The sequence below is a fragment of the Anguilla anguilla genome, chromosome 18 (genome assembly GCF_013347855.1).
Source record: "Anguilla anguilla isolate fAngAng1 chromosome 18, fAngAng1.pri, whole genome shotgun sequence".
Classification (NCBI taxonomy): Eukaryota; Metazoa; Chordata; class Actinopteri; order Anguilliformes; family Anguillidae; genus Anguilla; species Anguilla anguilla.
The window spans coordinates 17,678,588-17,701,890 of NC_049218.1; the positions used below are offsets into that span (position 1 = coordinate 17,678,588).

The window sequence follows — 23,303 nt, forward strand, 5'->3', positions numbered from 1 at the left end:
TACGCTTGATCAGTGGGGGTATTATATGGGCCAGGATTACAGAAGACCTGTGTGATCTGCTTGTAATGTGTTGCCTGTTGTATAAGTGGTATTGATGGCCTTAACAGGAGCTGTTGGCTGTAGTTAGGGTAGATTGAGGTATGGTCGCTGGGTATGGTGGATGAAGGTACTGTTTTAGAGGTAGAGTTGCGGATCTATTCGGGAAACTTTGTTCCCCGGTGCTTGTAATGCAGTGTCCCAGTGATGGTGTTGTGATGGTCGCGTGTCCTGACGCTGCCCAGAAGGTGGTCTGTGCAGTGATATCCTGACAGTGATGCCATGTGACGGCCAGGTTCCTGGACCACACTTTATACAAGTAGATTATTCGCTTTTTTTCATAAAAACATTTATCATGGTCAAAATCCATTTTTTGTTAGGGATGTATATAACAAACACTCGCTTACTGAAATTGTATGAGGGTTGAGATACTTTTTTTTCTTTTTTCAAGGTTGAGTGATGGTTTACTTCCGGTGTGTGAGAGTGTGAGGATGTAATGTATGTGCGTATGTAATGTACTTATTAATATGTAGAAGTAAGTGTGTGTGCATGCGTGCGCGTGAGAAAGAGAGAGAGAGAGATTCTGCCCTTGTTCGTGTTTAAGAGAGAGTGAGGGCACTTGTGTGACTGAAGCTGCTTGTGTGTGTGTGTGTGTGCATGTGTTCATGTACATGTCTGTGTCTGTGAGTGTGTTTGCTTTTGCTCAGTCTCTAAGACTCTCTCATTAGTAAGCACAAGCAGCACATCTGAGCCGTCACATGACCTGCGCTGTGAAGCAGTACACAGCCCTCTGTACATGTGTATGGTTACATCAGCGGCTCCTTGGCAGTCCGTTTGTGGGGGAAAGTGTTTGGTGCCTCACACAGCAGGTGCGTGAATGTGAGGCTCCCTCCACATCAGCTGCATCACTAAAGATCAGGGTTCGAGAGTGAGCTCACCAGGTGGGCGTCTGCCTTTTGAAATTTCATATGACGAAAGAATTTTCCCCTTTGTGTGTGCGCTGAGGTTCTAGTCCTTTTACAGTCTGCCCTTATCTGCACCATGTGTGAAGGGGCGTGTGAAGACTCATAACCAACCCCTCAACCAACCAAAGTCCTGAGGCACCTTGCCCATTTTCCCCAGCCCCTCCCACCCTGTCAGTTTGGTTAGCTGTGATGGGTTTTTTAAGCAAAAGGAGTGTCAGTCTTTTCTGCATTCCTGGCATGAAATGCCAACCTCCCCCCCCCCCCACCCCCAGCATTACCGCATGTAGGTATGCATCTCCTGCTTACACGGATCCCATAAAATGATTGTGGCCCTAAAAGGTTTGTTTAATTACGCCGATGTGACTTTGTGTACCCTTGATTAGGCGGAGTCTGGAGAGCTGGGGATTGTGGGTAAGATGACTGCCTCCATCAACATTATTAATGCAGCTAAGAGTGCTTTAATGCGCAGCGTGATCATTACGCTCGGGGTCGGGGGGGTGGGGGGGGCCTCTTTCACTTTTTCATCATAGACTTCCAAACAACCCCCACCCCCCCAAACCAGTCCACCCTCACGCTATAGATCTGTAAGGGAAACAGGTACCGGCCCTCTGCTCCAAAGCGCTGCTGCATTACGTTGGCAGATCCTCATTGATTTCAATTGATTTCCTTAAGAAATCTTCTGCAGACGTTGCCATTGATTTCAGGGTAAAAGCCCCCCCCCCCCCCCCCCCGCACCCCCAAATGAGGGGGGTAATTAATAAGCGGTGCAGCACATGCAGCAGTCAACAGGGTGGGTGATGGATGGGGCGCGCAGGGCTGCCCCAGAATGCCCCGCCTTGTGGCCGTCGCCATAGCTACCCCGCGTGGCGCGGTGCCCATTGCCGGGCCCATTAAGGAGGCGGGGCGCCGCCCCTGCTAATTACACGGACAAAGGTTGGCTTTGTTTTAAATGCAAAGTGGCCTTTATTTATCCTTTATTGACACTAATTTAATAATTCATTAAGCCCCGCGGTGTTGGGGGGGGGGGGGGGGGGGGCGCCCGTCACGGCGTGATGAAGAGCCGCGCTCGTGTCACCGGGTGCCAGAAGCTCGGCGGCGGCCGCTTCGCCGAGAGCCCGGGCGGGCGGGCCAGTTTCTCTCCCTCCTTCAGCGTTTCTGCACCCTCTGCAGCTCCTACGCGGGTCAATTCACTTTAAGGTTGGGGATAGGAGTGCGCGATGGTAGTGCTCCACCCCGAGATGTGAACATATAACCACCTGGTCAGACGTCCCTAACCGCTATGTCGTAATATACATTCTAAGTGAAGAGGATTTATAAATCTTAACTTCACATACTCATAAAACACAGTTGCTTCATTATTTGCACTATTTTTAATATCTATGTAGAATAATCAACATGAATAGGTTCTACGAAGTAAAAAAAAAAAAAAAATGTTGAACTCTTTAGTGACTATTGAACACAACATGGAACATTGAAAACGAGAGTGGGAAACAAATTTATGTAATTATTTTATTCCTAAAATGTTGCATACATGAATTATTAAGATTCCTCAATTCAATAAGTTCATTCTGTGCTTTCTTTCTTTGATCGTGTTTGTTTTTCTTTTTTTTTAATTGCATGAAATAGTTGGATTGCAAAGTTAAAGCCCAGCAAATGGACACTTCGAGCAATCGGAAAGCTTTCGTGTTCTTTTTAAAAGAACTCTGTCATCCCAGCCCTGTCATCGCACATTCCGTGGCCAAAGCTCTTCCCGTTTCACGTGTTTTCCAGTCTGGATAGCCATTAAAGCCTCTGACTGAAGCCATGGTTTCATGTGTAATTGAATTGCGTAAGTCTTTAAACTAAGTGTGTTAGACTGAATCCACTTTATCACCGAAACGATGAGGCCAGTTGTGAAAGATGCCGTTGTGTGTGCGTGTGCGTGTGCGTGTGTCTGCGTGTGTGTGCGTGTGCGTGTGTGTGTGTGTGTGTGTGTGTGTGTGTGTGTGTGTGTGCGTGTGCGTGTGTCTGCGTGTGCGTGTGCGTGTCTGCGTGTGCGTGTGCGCGTGTCTGCGTGTGCGTGTGTGCGTGTGTCTGCGTGTGCGTGCGTGTGTGTGCATGTGTGTGTGTGCGTGTGTCTGCGTGTGCGTGTGTCTGCGTGTGCGTGTGTGCGTGTGCGTGTGTCTGCGTGTGCGTGTGTGCGTGTGCGTGTGCGTGTGTCTGCGTGTGCGTGCGTGTGTCTGCGTGTGCGTGTGTCTGCGTGTGCGCGTGTGCGTGTGCGTGTCTGCGTGTGCGTGTGTGCGTGTGTGCATGTGCGTGTGTGCGTGTGTGCGTGTACGTGCGTGCGTGTGCGTGTGTGCGTACGTGTGCGTGTGCGTGTGTCTGCGTGTGCGTGTGTGCGTACGTGTGCGTCTGCGTGTGCGTGTGCGTGTGTCTGCGTGTGCGTGTGCGTGTGTCTGCGTGCGTGTGTCTGCGTGCGCGTGTGTCTGCGTGTGCGTGTGTCTGCGTGTGCGTGTGTGCGTACGTGTGCGTCTGCGTGTGATCGCGGGCAGGTCAGGAGGTTGTGTTTACTTGGCTGTTCCTGCGGAGGTCGGGGGATTGATTGCGGCAGTGTGATTTCCCCCTTAATGGAAACGTGTCAGGTGGGAGGTGTAATGGTTTTCACGGGGACGCCGTTGCGGGCTACAAAAGGCCGGTGGTGATCTGGCTTCACCAGGGGCCTGCTTTATCGCCATGGAGACTGCTCCGGCTGTCCGTCTTCACAAGACTCATGGGCTCATAACTGTGAAAAACCAAAACGCTTCCAGCTGCAGGAAAATATTTTTAATGTTGCTGAGTGCTGATTAATTAGTGATTGGGATGTGTACGGGAATCCTGAGGGTCCACAAACGGGAGAACTCACCTATACTTTACTCTTAAGATACTTTCAAATGAATTTAATTGTGCCTGGTTTACACAAATAAATAATAATACTGTCTGGGATCATTAAAGTACACATAAAAATGATTTTGTATGAAAGAATGAATGAATGTCTCGTGTAGATCGATAATATAAAGATAATATTTATCTGTCTGTCTATTTATAATATCTATAATATGTCTATAATAATGGATAATATAAGTAATATATCCATTTTATTAAGGTGAGTGGTAATTTGAGGGGCCTTTTTGAATGAGTGTTGTTGATAAGCCTTGTTGTGAAGCACACTGTCACTAGCCATGAGTACTGTGTAGGGTTTGATGGTGTTTTACCTGATGGGACATTTTAATAGACTTAATTGACTATATTACAGGTAGAGCGGTTCACTGGGATTAGGTGTGTTAGTGGGAGGGGCGGGGCCGGCTGTGTATGTAGTGCCTTCAGGAGGGTCCTGATTTGTCACTGTCTGAACCGTGTGAGTTTCACAGCTTTATTAACGAGATCCAACAATGACGCTATTTCATTTCAGTCTTTCCTTAATAAACGTCACTCAGTGAATCTGGTACTGCGTGACTACTGAAGAACCCCGCCCCCTGCCCCCCCCCCCCCCCACACACACACCCTTCCCAGTGCCCCCCTCACCCTTCCCAGTGCCCCCACCCTTCACTACAGCGTCTGTGAAGAGGCAAAAGCCGCAGCGATTTATTTAATGCTAACCATCACAATTACTTTAGGGTCCCTTTGAAAAACCAGGAAGAGAGCGAGCAAAAATAATCAAATAAGGCAATTACTGCTGGGTTACATTCTGCAGCTAAGTGCGTTTTTATTGTCCGACTTCTTTTTTTCCCTCTCTTCCCTCCATTTTTACTCTCCTTTTTCTGCGAGCGTTCCATCCCTGCCACTTTTCATCTAATATCGCAATAATTGAGTTTAAGGCTACAAATCAGATTTCTCAAATTGGGTTACGCTCTTCTGAGATTGGAGAGGTACGCCGGCGGTCGGAGGGGCCGCGGAGTTAATCTGCTTTTGTTAAGCCCCTGGTGGCGGCAGCGGCAACACGATCGCGCCCGCTTAAAACATCCCCCTGTCACCGTGGACACGCCATCATTTCTCCCCGATCCCTTGTGCAAATAACGACATTTGAATCGAGCATTAACGGGCTTAATTACTTTAAAATTGTCATTTTAATTTACACTGATATAGTATTGATCATACAAGCAGAGACTAAGCCGCTCGGCGGAGCGGATGATGTGGAATTAAACAGCGAGGGGTCCTCCAGGGGCAAGGAGGCCCGTCCCGGGCCGGCCGGGAGAGGAATGAGATCTGCGCCGTAATGAACTGGCGGCATGCAGGGACATGAATCGCGGGCCTGCGGGAGGAGAGGGGAAATAATGGGCTTTGGGAAGCGGCGGCCGGATATTCATTCACTGCCATGCACCAATTCTCCTGTGGATCTGCTGGCCCCGCGCAGCGTGTTTACCCCACAGAATCCGGCACTATGACCTTTTACAGCTAAGTGCGCGAGTGTGTGTGTGTGTGTGTGTGTGTGTGTGTGTGTGTATATATATATATATGTGTGTGAGCGGAGGGAAAGATGGTTAGATGGTTGTTTCCTTTATGACCCTAAATATCACTTTGGGGAGCCATCACCCCCATAATCCAAACATCCCGTAGACATCGGGATCGGACGCCTGAAATTCCCTCTCCTGCACCCTGATGGATTGGGATTTTCGGAGGGAAAAAAAGTGCTTTAGCGGAATTGATTCTCAGCCGGGGAGCGGTGGTCACTCGGGCCGATGGGGGTGCCGTTCGAAACGTCTTTATCGCCTTCAGGCAGGGGAGTTCCCTTCATCGCGTGAAACAGCAGCATATTGGGCGTGCGATGTTCCTCAAAAAAAAGTGGGGTTTGTGGGTCCTGCCTAAAGTGGAGCAGTTGAGAGAACAGCCATTTTTAGCATTGCTGTAAGAACGCATTTCAGTCTAAAGAACTCGGTGGCTATAAATCAGAGATGGTCTGAGAGCGTGTGTCGTGGATATGATGAAAAAATGCAGTGTCCCCAGTGCTGTCACACACACACGCTGTCTGCTAAAAATCAGCACAGAGGCTAAAACAGACTCATCATTCCTCATCCTGATGGTAAAGTGATAAATATCGCTCATGTACCTTCACTGTTTGTAAGGTTACCCAGTGATTAGGCTAAAGAGGGTGTGTGTGTTCCACTTTTAGCTTTAATGTTGGAGATACTCGAGTCTCTGGTCTGGCAACACAGCAGAATGTGCATGCATGCGTATGTTTATGTATTTATGTACATCTGTGTGTGTGTATGTGTGTTTGTGTACGTGTGCGTGTGTTTGTGTGTGTGTGCGTGCGTGTGCGCGCGTGTGAGCATGTGTGTGCGCGTGTGTGTGTGTGTGTGTGTGTGTGTGTATGTGTGAGTGTGTGTGTGTGTGTACGTGTGTGTTTGTGTGTGTGCGCGTGTGTGTGTATGTGTGAGTGCGTGTGTGTGTGTGCGTGTGTGTGAGTGCGTGTCTGTGTATGTGTGTGTGTGTATGTGTGTGTCTGTGATTCATGTCTTTGTGGGGAAGATGCTGTAATTAAGTTAAGGCAAGGCGAGAGCATGAACCGTGATGGGTAGTAACTGCGTCATTCATCATGCTGACCGTGCGGTTCATCCCGATGAGGGTCGCTAATGAAGAGGTTGTGAGCAGGGGGGAAGGTCCAGTTGACCGCATTTGGCTTGGCCCTCCCTCCACCGCCCCCTCCCATGCCAGACAGTGCACTGCTTGCATTCCTTCCCTGATTATGTCCCAACCACCTGGGACATCCTAGGAGAGAGATTTTAAACGTGGCTCGGTGGAATTATCCCAAGACAGGCGGTGCATATTATAGTCAAAAGATTCAGCTGCTTAAAGTGCTGGTGTGAAGGATTGTGTGTTACGCTTCATCATTGGAACTTATAAGATATGAGACCTCAGAAACCATCTTGAAGATCTGTGTCAGTGCTTTTGTCCATCTTTGTGTCCGGCATGTGTGTATACGTAGGCACTCTGTATAATATTCATGACCTGTTTTCTCCTTGAGTATGCAGACTAGGGCAGTTTTTTTAACTACATTAAAATGAACAGGGCAGATGCTCGAGTCAGATTGGAAAAGCAGGTCTCCCCTTCATCGCATTACTGGCTCAGGGGGTGTTGGGAGGTGGAAGCCATCCCAGCGATGAGAGGCCCAAGTCTGCACCTCTTTACCAGAACAGGGTCCCACAGCCTCTTTAATACACATAATGGGCCTGGCCAGTCCAGGGGTACCCCAAGCCTTACATCACTATGTCATCCAATCACCTCACTTCACACCCTCCACTCAACCAGCCATCTATTTGCATCAACCCATACTCAGACCAGCACCCTCAGGAGGCACTTAATAAAATTAACCGGTATTGTGCAACACATTTTAAACACAAGTGTCTCTCTATCTCTCTCTCTCTTTCCCTGTCTGTCTCTTTCTCTCTCATCCTTGTTCTCTCGCTGGCTATTTCTGTATTTCTTTCACTTTCCGTCTCTTTTCCTCTTTTTCTATTTCTTTCTTTCTTTCTGTCTCTCTCTCACTCTCTCTCCATCCTTCCATCCTTGGATGCTGTCTTGGTGTTTGATGACCTAACTGGTTTCCAGGCAGACATAACTATCTCATTGTCAATGGGCTTTTCTCTCGTCTCATTTTTAATTCATCCTTTCGATGGATATTAAGGCTCTCAATGTCTTCTATTCCAAACTCTCCCGCCAAAACAGAACTGATTTGTTTTATGGCGTCGTTCATCGTTTCCTAATGCGATGGAAGCTGAGCATCGCAGAGCGGCTCGCATCCTCATGTGCTTGGCTCTGTATAAATAGACGAGGAGAAATTAAAGGCCCACATGCTTGGAATTTGCAGTCATATGGTCAATTTTCTCCTGAATGATTTCTGTATTTCCAGCACTGCAAATGCCTGACACTTCAATGCTATCTTTTAAAAACAAATTAGTCTCATATGCTTTGGCCCTTGTGATCATTCAAGATAAATGCACATCAAATCTCCAAAATTGTTTTAGCTTTTTCGTTTTTAACGATATTACGCCTGCACGGGGGCGATTGATTCGGAGCGGCTCTTAGCTCGCGTACAAGCGCTCCTTTTGTCCGCGCTCACTCCTCTATGACCCGCTGCAGGCTGGGCCTCCTGGACCTTCCACAAGGAGCCCTTTCTTCCCCCGCCCCGGACCTCCTCAAATTGATTTTTGTGGGTAAAATGAATGCAGTCCCTCAAGGTTGCAGGGTCAGATGACGGGCGCGGCTCTGCCCGTGTGGGAAAGCGTCGGACGTTTGAAGTCCTCCTTTCTTCCGCCACACTGCCGGCGGTTTCCCGGAGACGCCGAGGTAACCACCCCCCCTGTTCTGGTGAACCGCGCGCGCCGCGCTTTGTAATACCGCCCGCAGGATGGGCTGCCCTCCTGAGCCAAGGTTTGAGGCTGTGGAAATAATTCACACCGCTTTCATGTGGCCTTGTCAGCCATCTTGATTGGGACTCAAAAACACATTAATTCACTTTTACGTTTGTCCATAATTCACCCGCTCTTCCTTCCCCCCACTGCTCTGGAGGTACTGTGTGCTTTTTTATCTGTTAAGATAAATTAGTGAGTGTGTTTTTAAAAGCTAAGGTGCTGTACGCTGCACAGTTCAGCATATAGGGTCACCGTATATCAGTGCCTTTACCTGAACCCAGCTATAGGGTGGAAACGGGCCCTTTAAGCCATTAAAAAATAAATGTTCTCCAGCATCTATGAGTGGCTTTTTAAGGCCTACAAAGGCCGCCCCATTTAACCAGGCTGATGTTCCTCCCCAACAATGGTGTCTGTGTTGTGAGGTTTTCCTCTGGCAATTACATGCTCATTAAAGGGACTCTCTAATTAGATTGAACGTTACACTTTTAGTTAGATTCATCTACTTGATTTTAGAGTCATGATTAGATTTCTGCTCTTTTTGAGAGGACGTCTTCATTCCTGTCCTGGGACAGTGAAGCAGTCTTTCCCGGGCTGGAGTGCAGAGCTTTACCCACATGACTGGAGAAGGGTACACCGTGTGATTCAGGGACAGCTGGGCTGTTTGATGACCCACAAAATGTATCAGTAATTTCATCTTTACCAGGAGGCAGGATTATTTTAAAGAAGGGAGAAGCACAAATGGGACAGCACCTGAAGTCCAAAAGCCACAAACTGATCAAAGACGTGGAAATTTCTAATTTCTTGCCACTGTGGGTCAGTGCAGTGTCTACATTCTGCATGTCCCTTAACCCAGCTGATCTCAGTTCAGTGATCAGGATGTGGGCCCCTTGACAAGCGTGTTGGGCACTGATTGTAGATCAGTATGAACGTGAAGGAGGTTTTTTCCCCTTTGTACTGCTATGCAAACGATGGCACAGGCACATTTCCAAGCCACAGTGCTGTTTTTTCACTTCTACATCCTGTTTAAAGAAAGTCACCAAGTGAAGGTGATGAATGTGAAATGTGGCATGCCACCCAGTGTTCCCTGAGGTTTTTACGCTGCCCCCTCCAGGTGAACAGGGGTCTGTCGCAGAATAATCCGGACATTATTCAAGTTCCCAGCCACTGCCCCTTGGTCTTCGGTTAAAGTCCAAAGGTCTATTCAGGCCCCAGACGACGGGCCGATATCGCGATTGTGTCGGACTAAAGAAACATCTGCGAGAACGCTTTCTCCCCGCGGCTTTTCAGAGAACAGCGCAGGACGTCGTTTCTGTTCTCTAAAGATCCCGGGTTTCGCATTTACATTAACTTTTTTTTTCACGCAGCCTGCGATGCAGTGGAGTATAACTAAGCTAGCCTGGTGGATATCCGCCACCTAAACCCAGGCCTGGCCGCTTTACATAACTCCCCATTGGCGAGCGTTCGCTTTTACATAAAGACAAAGGCGGCGCGCGGACTGACCCCAGACCAGGGGTTTTCACACGCGGCGGCCACCGGGAGGCGCGGCGGTCTGTCCGCCTCTCTCAAGCGTCACGCTTCCGTGGCCACAGCTCATTTTTCAGAGGGAACGCGCCCGAGCGCCAAAAAAGGGCCAAATCTGCCTCTCTTTTTATGAAGAGGGGGGAAAAAAAGATAATTCTGCGCTACGGTTTTTTTTTCTTTCCGCTCTTTAAAAATTGAAAGGCGGGCCTTCAATGCGTGAATCGCCGCCCGTCTCAACTCCCCCGTCCCCCTGCCCCACCCCCATCCCAAAAAACGCCTCATGATTTTTATTTTTTTTATTTTTTTGGGGGGGGGGGGGGGGGATGCTTCTGCAATCGGTGCGAAAGCGTAACGATAAAGCGTGTTTTATGGCCTGGCGAGGGGGGGTCGCGTCTGTGTCGGTGCGCCCAAGACTGGAGAGGCCTGAGAAATGAAGGCGGCGGGGGGGGTGACAGCACTAATGGATTCGACAGGGCTGCGCCGTGTGGATATATTTCACGGCAGGCCCGGGGTGTAAACCTGTGTCCCGTCGGACAGCGCGCGTGCTGCTGATGTAGAGGAGGAAGGGCTCTCATCTTCGCAAGGCCACCGTCGCCGGGATACCAAATCAGCCGGCTTCTCAGGACCGCCGTTACTGATTGCGTCCCTAACTGACGTCGCCTCAAAAGTAGCAATCCCATCATCCCCTAAGGGCGGGGCCGCGGCCTGGACCGGTCCCCCTGGGAGGGGTAAATAAAAGATGTGGGAAGATTAGGGCACACAGTCACATAGACTACACGCAAGATATGTTAACTCTTTAAACTCAATCACCTCCTAAACCTAAAATTCTAGTGCAGTTAAAGGTAAATATTTGTTTTGGAGGATGCTGGGTAAGATTCATCTGTGTCTTGGTCGCAGTAGCACTTATGGGCAACATACTATAAAAAAGATATGGGAGTACAAAAAGTACAAAGAAGGGAAACGGTTTCCCAGAATTTCCAGTTATAAATTTTATAACTGACCGTAAAATGTTTTAGACACTTAGTGCTCTTAAGGCCTCTGCTCTTTGTTTCCTAGGCTCAGTGAGGTTTGGTTTGGATTGTTAAAATTACACAAAGGTCTCCTGAAGATAATTCAAGTTGTGTTCTGTCAGGAGCACAATGGGGCAATAGGTCGAAAAAAGTTGTCTTAATATCAGAAATTCCTTCTGTAAGTCAGTACAAACCAAGTCTGGCCAATTTGTTTCGTTTGATTTTTAGAATGTAGGGGCTCTGTGTCGGTGATATCCTCTCTTGAGAAACCGAAGAGCTTCAGGACTATTTTCCGCGCACGCCTTTCTCCGGCCCACCTGTAATCATCCAGAATGCTTCAGGAGTCTTATTTGTGCGCTTCTTCCTCCTTCTGTGTGGCTCTAATCCAATACAATCTGTAGCAGATGAATGGGGGAGACCTTGGAAGAGCTTAGATATTAAATCACACGATAATCTAGATTGATGAACATTCCGCGTCAACATTAACAACGTTTCCAGAAGAAAGGACGGAAAAAATCAATTGGCTCTGGAATCTTTTTCATTTGCATAAGCGTCGTCTGCTAATGGAAATAGCTTTTGAAAAACAGACTGAAATCTTTTCTTTTTAATTATTGGACATCCATAGCAAAATATGATTTACATTAATAAGCATAAGTGTATTAAATGCGTTTTAAACCTGGCATCTGAAACAATGAAATGATAGCCCTGGAAGTAGTGTATGGGATCTGACCAGGAGACGTAATGTCATTTTAATTACTAATGGATGCCCTCATTGTTGTGGCCTTTGGTTTTTTTCTTTCTTATTTTGAGGTGGGTAGGGGGGGCAAATCTAATAATGCAGATAATATTCATCATCTCCATATCCTTTTTAAAGATGATGTGATTAGCTCTTTACAGCATATCTACTTAGAGAAAGTGGTTATTCACGCTGGGCTTTTAAATCACTGAATTATTTGAAGATTGCACGCAGAGGAGGAGGAGGGTAACTTTCTCTTGATGCCCCTTTGAGTTTGAGAAGTCAGCGTGGAGACGTAGGGGACCATGCAGTCGGGATGGCGGTTTGGCGGTGTGGCGGTGTGGCGGTGGGGTGCTTTCGGTTTGTCTGGCTACGCACCATCAGAAGGGCTGTCGAGGCCGCGAAGGGTCAAAGCGAGGCCCGCGTGGTTTCTAACGGCAACGTGGTGTGAAGTTGCCCGTGAGCTGCGACAGACTCATGCACTGAAGGAAGGGTGTTTTTTTCCCAAGGCTACACAGCATGGCTGAATACCTGCATACGTGACATCATCATTATGGGATGGCAGATATGCCACTGGGCAAATCCTTCTGAAATGGTTGAGAACTGACACTGACGCAGCTACCAGTCATACCAGTCATCACTCAAATCTCTTTTCATGTATTGACCTGTTTCATCATGGGTCCATTCTTGGAGTCATTCAATGGCATAGGTTAATTTTTACATTTTTCTGTGTCTTTGAAAGACTCTAGGGTTCAGTAAAAATGGCACAGGACTTCACAGACATACTTTTAATTTGTGCCTTTCACTCTGTTTTTGAAAATGCCCAATAAGACAGGTTTCCAAAAACCGGATTTGAGAGCCAATGGTTAACGTCCAGCTTGACGCTACATTTTCATTTTTTTGCAAATTGTGCCGCAATGTGCAAAGTGGGAATGCAGTACATTATATTGCCTTTTGCCTTATACAATGCAATGGTGACCCAGAATGATGGTGAACATACAGATGTGCGCACTGGTAAAAACTACCTCAGTGAGCCGTGCGCTGACATCAGTCATACAGTGCAGCGCTTGCACTAAGAACAGATTCCCAATTGAGTTTATATGTTAAGGAGGAGTCGGGGGTTTCCGCCAGCCGCCCGGCTTAAATGGTACGGAAACATGTTTTATTCTATTTGTATGGATTATCTGCTGGGAAAGAGCATTTACAGACCCACAGAATGCAGCGCGGCTGCGGAATGACACCAGTAAGTAATGCAAATGACCTGGGACGGGGCCCGGGTCTGCCTCTGGAGCCCTCGCCCGGATCTCCAAGGTCAGAGACGCGGAGGGCAACGCTAACGGCGCGTCTGAGCGCCTCGCGGCTCGCGGCTCGCGGCTCGCTCCGGCTCTCTGCAGGCGGGGCCTGCGCAGTGGAAGCGGCGTATGTAGCGGGAATGAGCCTCTGCCGTTTACGGCCCTCGCCCCGAGCGACGGTCGAGGAGTGAAGTGAAGGCTGGCCAGTGTGGTGGTGGGGGGGGGGGGGAGTAATTTTCCTCCATTTATTTACCAAAGAGCTCAAATACTGTTTTTCAGGGTTTTATTTTTTGTTATTCTGCTGGTTTGTTTTTTCTAATATAACTCGCCGTGTGTTTAAGCAGTCTGGATGAAACTGAGCATGCTCACTGGGAATGATCTGTAGATATCCACACACCTGTTCATAGCAGTCAGCATTCATCCATGGCCAATATGGCCAACAATATTGCTTTTTTAGTGCTTCGCAAAAATTTGCAAGCTATTTAGATGACGGCGCGCTGGGTCCTAATATGCTCATACGGATTAAAGTCTTGTTTTTGTTGGTGTGGCACACATTAAGCATGGTAGAGTAACATGATTGAGCTGTAGAATGTCACTGAATAAAATTGCAGAAAGACAGTGTTCAATCTTCCCACATATTTGCCGTTCAGATTAGGCTGTGGTCTGTTGACAGCTGAAAAAAAATTTGTTTACTTTTTTAAACTTTTCTTTAAACTTGTAAGAGTGTTTGAGCAGCCTTCTGTTTGAAAAAACCGCAAAAAAAGAATACTGCGCCAACTTTCCATTCCATTATACCCAGCATAGAAAGAGAATAATAAAGTAATTTATAAAACATAACATCAACCCACCTTTTTAAATGTCCAAACCATTTTATTTATAAATGAAGGCCTATTTATTTATTAAATTTGGTTTTTTGGAATGTTTTCGTAGGGCAAGTTTTATTGCTTTAGACGCTGTGGCCATGCAGGTTTGGGGTTTTACTACAGGAATGATATGCAGGGGGGCGAGGGGGGGGGGGGGGGGGGCTGGAAATTGGTGGATGGAAGCATCCATTTCTCTGCTAATTGGGGGTCCGTGAGCTGGAGGACTGACAGGGTTCAGCCGGGCAATGTACTGTCTGCCAGCTTCCATCCTGAGCGCTTTATAAAACGCTCTTTAATTCCGCAGCACAATATCATTAGCTTTGTAAGTGGATGAACACAATGGACAGGCAATTTAATTAAGTTCTACCATTGGATGTCGGAGGGGAGGCTAAATGAAATGAATGCACGATGTATTCCAGGGAGGCGGCCAACCTTGGGGACGGACCCGGATTGTTGGCAGGTCAGGCGCTGCCACCGGCTTGTCCAATTATTCCTTGTTTAGGCCCATCCATAATATTTTTTAAAAAGAAAATAAAATCAGTGGTTTGTAGATCGATCATGCGTGCGGGTCAGCGGAGTTGGGGAGGGAGGTGGGGTGGGTGGGGGGGAGGGTTAAAAATATGAGGAGGCCTGAGGAGGTGCTTCAGGGGGGGGTGGGTGTGTGGGGGGGGCTCATGTCCTGTATGCTGCATCAGCCTCGCTGTCCAAACTTCCCCTCAGTATCCATTTCTTTTTGCATGTGCCTTCTGCGTTGTCTGTCTTTGGGAATAGCTCCAAGTCTATTATAAAAAATGTCTCAGTTGCTCTGTGGTGTGAAAATGTCTGTTGAGATGAATGGGCAGCCTAATCCTAAACTTTTTAATGCCCAGTCTATTGGGATTTCTTCCTTTGGGATCTGCTTTCCATTCCGGAAATGTGTTAGGTCATGAATTAACTTAGGCAGGGTGATAAACCTTCTGATTTTTATTTGCAATGGGATGCATTTTACCTCCCTTTTTTCATTTTCTTCATTCTGGTATTACTATCAAACTGATGAAGTGGTGTTTCCAGTTAACAGTAGACGATGTAAGAGGTAAGGTTACACTCAAATAGAGCATCTGTATTAAAGCTTTTAAAAACAGCATGGATGATACTTTTGTTTACACCCCCCCCCCCCTTATGGAAGAGTGGAACAGACAGGGCCTCGTCTGAGCGGGGGCCCGTGTGCGATGCTCGAGGGCCGCCCGGGGAAATGATCGATGGCTCCGCATCCAGCCTGTTTGCAAACAGGAAAAGTGACAGAATAACTTTTAAGGAGAGGTTTTTCCTCTCCCTCCTCCACATTCTGTCAGTCCCCTCTCCATCCAATGAATAATACACCCTGTAGCTCAATATTGCGAATACTCAATCAATCGCACTGTGAGCTGCGGTTGGCAAACACGCGCGCTGGCGGAAAAGCACGGCCCCTTCTGTCGGAGTTTTGCGGCTGAAAAGCGGCCGGCTCTATTGACGCCTTCCCCGCCCCCCCTCCCCCCCCTCCCCCGGATGTTTTCATTGCGGAGAATGACAAACACCCTGTTTGTGCAGTATCGGAGATCTGCTCCTCTGAAGGCGCTCTGCAAGTTTGGATCTTGAATAACAAGTGGTGCTCCTCGCTCGCTCTCCGCCACAGCCCCGGGGCGTGTTTGATCTTTCACTCAATCGACATGGACGCCCCGCCATCACAGTTCTTTACAGAGCACCCGTGTGTTTGTGTTTGGCTTTCCACACAGCGTTATTATTATTATTATTATTATTATGATCATCATCTGTGTTATTATTATAATTATCATCTTTGTTATTATTATTATTATTAGTATTATTATTAATATTATAATTGTTATTATTATAATTATCACCATCATTATTATTATTATTATCATCATCATTATTATTATTATTAGCAGTAGTAGTATTGGTGTCAAGACTCAGGTGCAGCTTTGGAAAAAATTATCGAAACTGCATTATTTTGTGAGGATTTGTCTGTTTTTGTTTGGGTTCTCTGGGCCTCTATTATTGTTGTTGTTGTTATCTCTTAACAAAAGTTAATTGTTTATCAGACATAATTTACAGTGAAATCACACAAAACAAAAAAAATCTTCATATTAGTGTTAGTACTGAATTGTATTCATTCATTTAGGCAAGAAAATAAACTTTTGGTACTAAAATATTAAATCTGACTGTAAAGCTTGACAGTTCTCTGTTGTATATGCATTCTGAAGCAGCTCTGGCAGTTCCTGCCAGTGTGTGTCCCCCCCCCCCCCCCCCCACAGGAGGCCTCAGGGTTTTCCCCCTGAAATGGCTTAACCCGGGGAGAGTGTTTGCTTGGCCAGCCTCACCAGAGCTGCCCTCATCAGTGTGTTCCTGGCACGTCCAGTCAAACGCTCTCCCTGGGTTTCGTCACAGATGCATTCTGACCTTTTGCAGAGGGGAGGAAATGTAAGAAGCCGTATAAGTTTAATGCTAATGGTGAGCTGGAATAATTGAGGGATGCCCCAGGTGCCATCCGACCTCATGCCGTGTTGAATTTTGTATGAGAGCCAAATGTGGCAACCTGACCCATTTACAACGGGCCCCAGGATCTAGAATAAGGGACCAGAAACCCTTCAAGGAAAATATCACACACCCTCTCAAATGTTTTTTTTTCAGTAAAAAGCATTTTAAATGTTAAATGATTTTTTAAAAATCTACATTAAACATGTTCCTTTCATTTTGAATCCATTTCGACAGAGTGAACCTAGCAGAGGAACACATACGCTCAGATATAAACACACTTTCAGGTCCATGATTGAAAGTGTGGTGATTTTCTCGGGGATTCGAGTATGTCAGGGCCCTTGTGTTTGGATCTGGTCAGGAATTATTTTTTAATCCCATATTAATATCCCTCAATTTGTCACATCAAATATTGACAGATAAAAGAGGAAAGTAAATGTAAATATGTAGATAGTTGACATGATGGAGGAAAACAGAGGTATGACAGGAATTACATGGTCTACACTGCCACAGTTAACCTATGGGCAAATTGTTTATTTTTTTTTAATGATAAAAATTATACAAATTAGCCTCAGTGTTTTCAGTGCATTTTACACTGTAGTGTACACCACCCTGACGGTCTCTGTTTAAGTGCACTTATGTAGTGTACATTGTCCTGGTGGTCTCTGTTTAAGTGCACTTCAGACTGTAGTGTACATTGTCCTGGTGGTCTCTGTTTAAGTGCACTTCAGACTGTAGTGTAAATTGCCCTGGCAGTATCTGTGTAAGTGTACTTCAGATTGTAGTGTACACTGAGAGGAAGGGCCCTGTGGTTTTGCCCCCGAGGCCCTGGAGCAGGACACTGGCCCCACAGCAGCGTAGGACACCGCACGCTTCGGCAGACCAGCGTCCCCTGGGGGGCCAAACACGGGTCACCCCGCTGAAGAAAAATGGCTACTTTTATGTTTTCTTTATGGCTCATTTTTCAAATGAAATGCAGAAAATCCATTTAGAGGTCAGATAATCTGCTCTTTTCACACAGTGCTGAATCTGCGCACTAGGAGGAGAAGTGTGATGCTTTGTCCTCACTGCTGCTCAGTTCAAGGATTCTCTCTTAAATATTACATTTCTGTCGACTGTGCTGTGCACTGCACCATTCCTGTTGGTGTATAATTTTAAAAACTGTCACAGAAAATGAATTCCCAGGAACAACAGTGCTTTTATTAAATATTTGTGAAATGAATAATTTCTTGGTAGGCGGGCCCTGTGGTTTCATTGTGAGTGGCAGGACTTTGCCAGGGACCGGATGGAGAGAAGAAATAAGAGTATTATTTGTGGATGCTGCACTGTTCTGCACAATAGCAGTTGCTGTATTAAAATTAAACTTTTCCCCCCACATAACTATTGAATTGTTTTGGATCAATATCTGTTTCTAAGATGAACTGTTTTATGTGTGCATCTGTTTTTTTTTTCTATTTTTCGCGGGGGAGATTTTGATCTGGGCTGTACAGTGCGGGCTCGTAGTGTAGCCGTGTATGTGTAGCTGTGTGTGCAGCTGTATACTTTAGCGTATGTCTCTGAGGGTTTACGTGAAACTGACTAGTGCGACTTACAATTCTAACAGTTAAACATCGGTTGTCAATGAGAGCAGGTTTTTTTTCCAGCACGGCGCTCCTAACATAACAGCGCTCTTGCAGCTTAAAGATAACGCATTCTGTGGCACATGCGAGCGCGTGTTTGCTTACAGCTCGCGATCGCATTTAGACACAATGGATTCAGCTGTTACTCCGCGGCGCTTATCTCCGCCGAATGACCGCGCCGATAGCAGCGCGATAAGAGGTGGCTTTGCCAGAATCGGCAATAAAAACCCGGCTTTTATGGCGCAGTTATTGTCTTTCTGTCTACAATTATAGTGATTACTCATTCCCTACCTTCTCCTGGTTCAAGTGCCACAGTTAATAGAGAGCATTTTACTAATGGGAAATTAAGTAGCACTCGTGACAGTTTGGTTTATAAATATGTAGAATATACTTTTAATTATTTCAAGTGAATCTGGCAGGTAATCAATAAAGTGGGACGTGACAAACATACGCTTGACATTGGCCATTGTAAAGAGGCTGGTAAAAGATAAGCACTTCCTGTCAGCGTAGACCTGGTCTAATTAATATTTTGAGCCTGTCATGTCTAATGACAAATGGATTAATTGCACCCTGTGGGTATAATAAGCTTTTCATTGAGAAAGCCAGGGGAGGACGGGGGTGGGGGGGTGGGGTTGGGGGGGGAACACGCCAGTTGGTTTGAACTCCGACATTAAATATTTATTAGAGGTTAAGTATGGATTTTTATGATTCTACAGATAGCCACTTAGACGCAATTGTTTATCATTTATTTGATGCCCAGATTAATTGCAGTTTGTTTAAAGTGATATGGCTGTTAGTGGAAATATTGTTTGCCGTAATCCCATTCATTGACTTAATAGTGCAATAACTCACGTATGTCCACAGAAGAAAGCACTGGGGGTATTTACACGGGGAGTGGGTATTTTCAGGGGGCGTGGGCATTTTCACAGTGAGGAAGAGGTTCAAGTCAGAACACCTGACATTGGCTTTCAAATTCCGTCAACACATAACGCTCAGGTATGCATGTGACTGTATTCACAAAGCTGTTATGATATTTGACTTTTTACACTGTGTGCTGCCTGTAGATAGCCTAGATGCATTTGTGTCAGCAGAAATGGAAATTCAGTTCCCAGCCGTCGACATGCTACAGTACCTGTTTGCGTTCAGTTGAAAATGAGAACAGATCTTCATTTCAGTCCTGCAGATCACTGAACCCCCAACCTGAAAATGAAAAAAGTGCCTCATTTCAGTTGAGCCATAGTTCCTCTTCAGTAAGAAAAATATTCAATTTGAACTGGATGCAGGAACAGAAATTTTTCACTTATTTTGCATGCTCGTATTTTCTGGGACATGATACAGGAGACTGTACAATGTGGACCGTCTGTTCTCCAAAACGATTATTCGAAGCATTATGGCAGGAATTGGTCGTGTACACTCAGGACCTCAATAGTCTGTGGAACTGTGTTCCACCCTGTGGTTGAATATTTTGAATGGGAAGCAGCTAACTGTGCTACAGGTGCTTGCAAATGCAAGTCGTTTCCTTTCATTTATATCTGACATGTAACAGCACAACCATGGTACTGCTGTCGTACTTATACATGCATACGCGCGCAAACACACGCACACACACACACACACTTTCTCTCTCTCTCTCTCTCTCTCTCTCACACACACTCACACGCAAACGCAGTCTCTCTCTCACATTCTGTCTGTCTCACACACACACACACACACACACACACACAGCCACAGCCACATTGATTTTAAAAATACACAAAAATACATAAATAGCCAGTCCATTCCTGGCAGCTGTCCTTCAGTTCTCGAGTGTCAACCTTGAGTCTGCACCATCACTACGAGTTCTCCACCTTCAGGAAACGGGGTAAAAAAGGCAAAGGAGAAGAGTTTGTTTGGGTCATGAGGCGGCACTGTTTTCATCAAATAATGCGCCATAGTGTTTTCTGCCGGATGAACTTTTTATGTCAAGGAGATGGGCAGGATCTCATGTTTGTGCTTTTGACAAATCAGCGAGTGTTTAATCTGAGGATGCATTGGTCCTCATAAATAATGCAGCGATGTGGCACAGCAAGCCAAAACCCCCGACTGCCAAAGGGGGCGGCACTTCCACAAAGAGACACAAAATAGGTCTAAATCCCCCTGAGCCTGGGCTGCCCCTGCTCTCCATATGACCTGTTACACACACACACACACACACACACACACACACACCACGTACCACACACGCACGCACGCACACACACACACAACACACACACACGCACACACGCGCACGCACACACGCACACACACGCGCACACGCACGCACACACACACACACACACACAGCACACACACGCACACACACACAACACACACACGCGCACACGCACACGCACGCACACACACGCACACACACACACCATGTACCACACACACACACACAACACACACACGCGCACACACGCACGCACGCACACACACACACACACACAACACACACACGCGCACACGCACGCACACACACACACACACACACGCGCACACGCACGCACACACACGCACACACACACCACGTACCACACACTCGTGCACATGCACACACACACATGCATTCCCACACTCACACACTCTCTCCTTCTCTCGCACACGTACGCACGCACACATGCACACATACACTCACACACTCTCTCTCTCTCATGCGTGCACGCATACACGCACATGCACATGCTCATGCACACACACTCACATATACACTCATTCTTACACTCTCTATCCCTCTGTCACACATACACACACACAAACACACACACATACATTCAAAGAGGGCATATTTTGGACTACATGTCAATAATTCAGAGCATTGCAAACAGACAGGTTCTGGGGAGAGGGGCAGGATTGCCCCAAAACCCAGCCGGCACTGATCTCAGACCAGCCCACCACCGCGGTGGAGAAAACGGGGATAAAAGCGAGGCTTGTATGGCTCGGAAAAAGTCAGAAAGGGAAACAAAGGAAAAATCAAGTGTGTAGCGAACTGTGAAGTGGATCAAATCCCCTCTGGTTTTTTTCTTTTCTTTCCTTTTTTTTTTTAAACCGGAGTTTGTTTGCGAAAGACTTTCTGAAATCACCACTGCTTCAGTGTATTGTGAAAAGTATTGTATAAGCCTTCTTAAGCAAAATCCCAATCCAGCAAAATCCTCCTGTGCTTCGTGTGCTGAAATTTCAACAAGGCATTTTATTAAAGAAAAAGTTATATTCAGATTTCATATCCCTGCTTCCCTCAGTCTGAATAGCAACATTGTACAACAACTTGAAGTGTAAAACACCCTCCTTTGTACAGCTTGAACTGTGTTTTATAACCTTAAACTCACACTGAGGGTCAGATTTACTAAGGAACTGGTCAGGGTGTGAAAGCCTTTGCTATATTGCTGCTCTGTCGTAGCTGCACATACCAGCGCATTAGCGACCAAATTGCTGGTCCTAACTCCACAGTCAGATGATACGCTCTCAGTCACATTCTGCCCTAGGACACACCAATAAAAAAACGGGTCCATTACGGTATTTTCTTGCAGTGACGTAACCCAGCAAATCACGGCCTAATAGCGGTTTTTGATGCATTGCAACTGTTTAGCGAATCTGACGCACGCGCTGCGATCTTGCAGCGACGGCTCTTCCGGGGCGAATGCGGCCCTGAGTATTTTATGTGTACACTGTGTAATTAACATTGTGCTGAAGGGCGTGTAGCCGCGGCGACGATGGCTGGCTCTCCGCGGTTTACACAGCGCTCCGCGCGCCGTGGCTCAGTTTAATAAGGTCACGCCGCCGCCCGCCTGCCCTCCGCGCTCCGAACGCTCGCCTCTCTCTCACACCGAGCGCGCGTCGGGCCGGTGCCGTTCCCTGCCTTTCTGTTTCCTGTCCGTGTCCGGTTCGCGCTCGCTCACTTTCTCCCTCTCTTCCTCCCGCAGGCGCTGGGGAGTTGCTACTTTCTTCACGAAGCCTTGAAAAACATCCAGCAGTTTGATTTTAAAGGTGAGCCTTCGTCCCCCCGCTCGTCGCTCGTCGCCGCGGCGCTCACGCGCGGGGGAGGGGCGGCGGCGCTGACCTCAGCCCGTCACGCGCAGCCAGCACCAGGTCCGTAAAACCAGGACGGAGCAGAGGTGGGGGTGGGGGGTGGGGGGGTTAGGAAGGAGAGGCTTATTAATATTAGGATTTAATTCATGAGATTTCCCCCGCAGTAATTGTGTGTAGAAGTTATTGGACAGTTAAGCTGGACTCATCACTGGCCAGTGTCACGCGAGGGGCGTCCCAGAGGCCTCACTAATTAAAAGCGGGATATAGAGGTGAAGGAAGCCGTCCCATTAGACTGGAGTCAGCATTAACACTGCCACAGGTCACCCTGCGAAGGACGGGGACGGGGGGGCACAGGACACCTGCTGCGGACATCGCACCCCCCCCCCCCCCCATGCACAAGTTTACTCCTCACAGTCTGTGGTGTTCAGAACGAGGACCTGAGGATGTGTGTTACAGACCTCCAGGCATGGTGTGGAAAACACATGTTTTGTGAGGGAGAGGAAAGAGCTGGGGCTCTGTACCACTGGGTGTAGTGCTGTGAGGCAGCTGAGGTGGGGGGGGGGGGGGGGGGGGGGGTTGAGTTCCCTCTCCATGACCATGGTGACTCTGTCAGTCTGAAGCAGTTATTGGAGACATGCTCAGTCCTCTCACAGTTCTCGCCCAAGTTGGCCGTTTCCTTCTTGCCAATTCCCGGGTCCTTCTGGAGAAACGCTGTCAGGAGGCGTGGCCAAATATGCAGGGCCCACCCACTGCCCTCCATTGCCTTGGCTCCTGGAGGTGCATTCTCACAGCAAGAGCATTTGGTGTGAAACTCTGACCAAACACCAGCACTGACTGACCTTGGCGTACGGGCTGGGCAATATTCTGGCTCCTGCATGGACCCCCCCCCCCCCCCCCCCCCCAGAATTCAAACACTGTTTAGCAGAGAATAAAATACGACCTATCAAATTGCATACAAAAACTAAAAAAGAAATCTGGTGATGTAATTGTAGGTACAGCTAAATGTCCGACTAAGCATTAATACAGGAGTTGGCAGGTTAAATCCACATATGCTGTTGGCCCCTGTTCTAATGGCACAGCAGATTCATTACTCACAGCACCAGCTGCAGGGTGCTCTGACCGTTTTCAGCCAGCAGGTGGAGCAGTTGCCAGAGGAAGACTCTGGTCACTGTGTTTCCGCCTACTGACTCCATCCAGGCTTTTTATTTATCTTCATCATCCTCTGTACGGGAACTGTCGTATGAACTGCAGAATTGCAAATAAAAACTAATCTCACTATTTCTCTGTCTGTCTCTTTTTTCTTTCTCTCTCTTTATATTTTCTCTTTCTCTCTCAC

General features: G+C 47.2%; 1 protein-coding gene across 2 annotated transcripts in view; it reads left to right on the forward strand.

Moving 5' to 3' along the window:
- The window catches only part of LOC118218007 (inositol polyphosphate-5-phosphatase A), a 131,068-nt gene that overhangs the window by 49,706 nt on the left and 58,059 nt on the right, over positions 1–23,303 (forward strand). For both annotated transcript variants that reach the window (XM_035400303.1, XM_035400304.1), the window contains exon 5: positions 21,862–21,925. In XM_035400303.1, the coding sequence (XP_035256194.1) occupies positions 21,862–21,925 (64 nt within the window). The remainder of the gene's footprint in view (positions 1–21,861; positions 21,926–23,303) is intronic.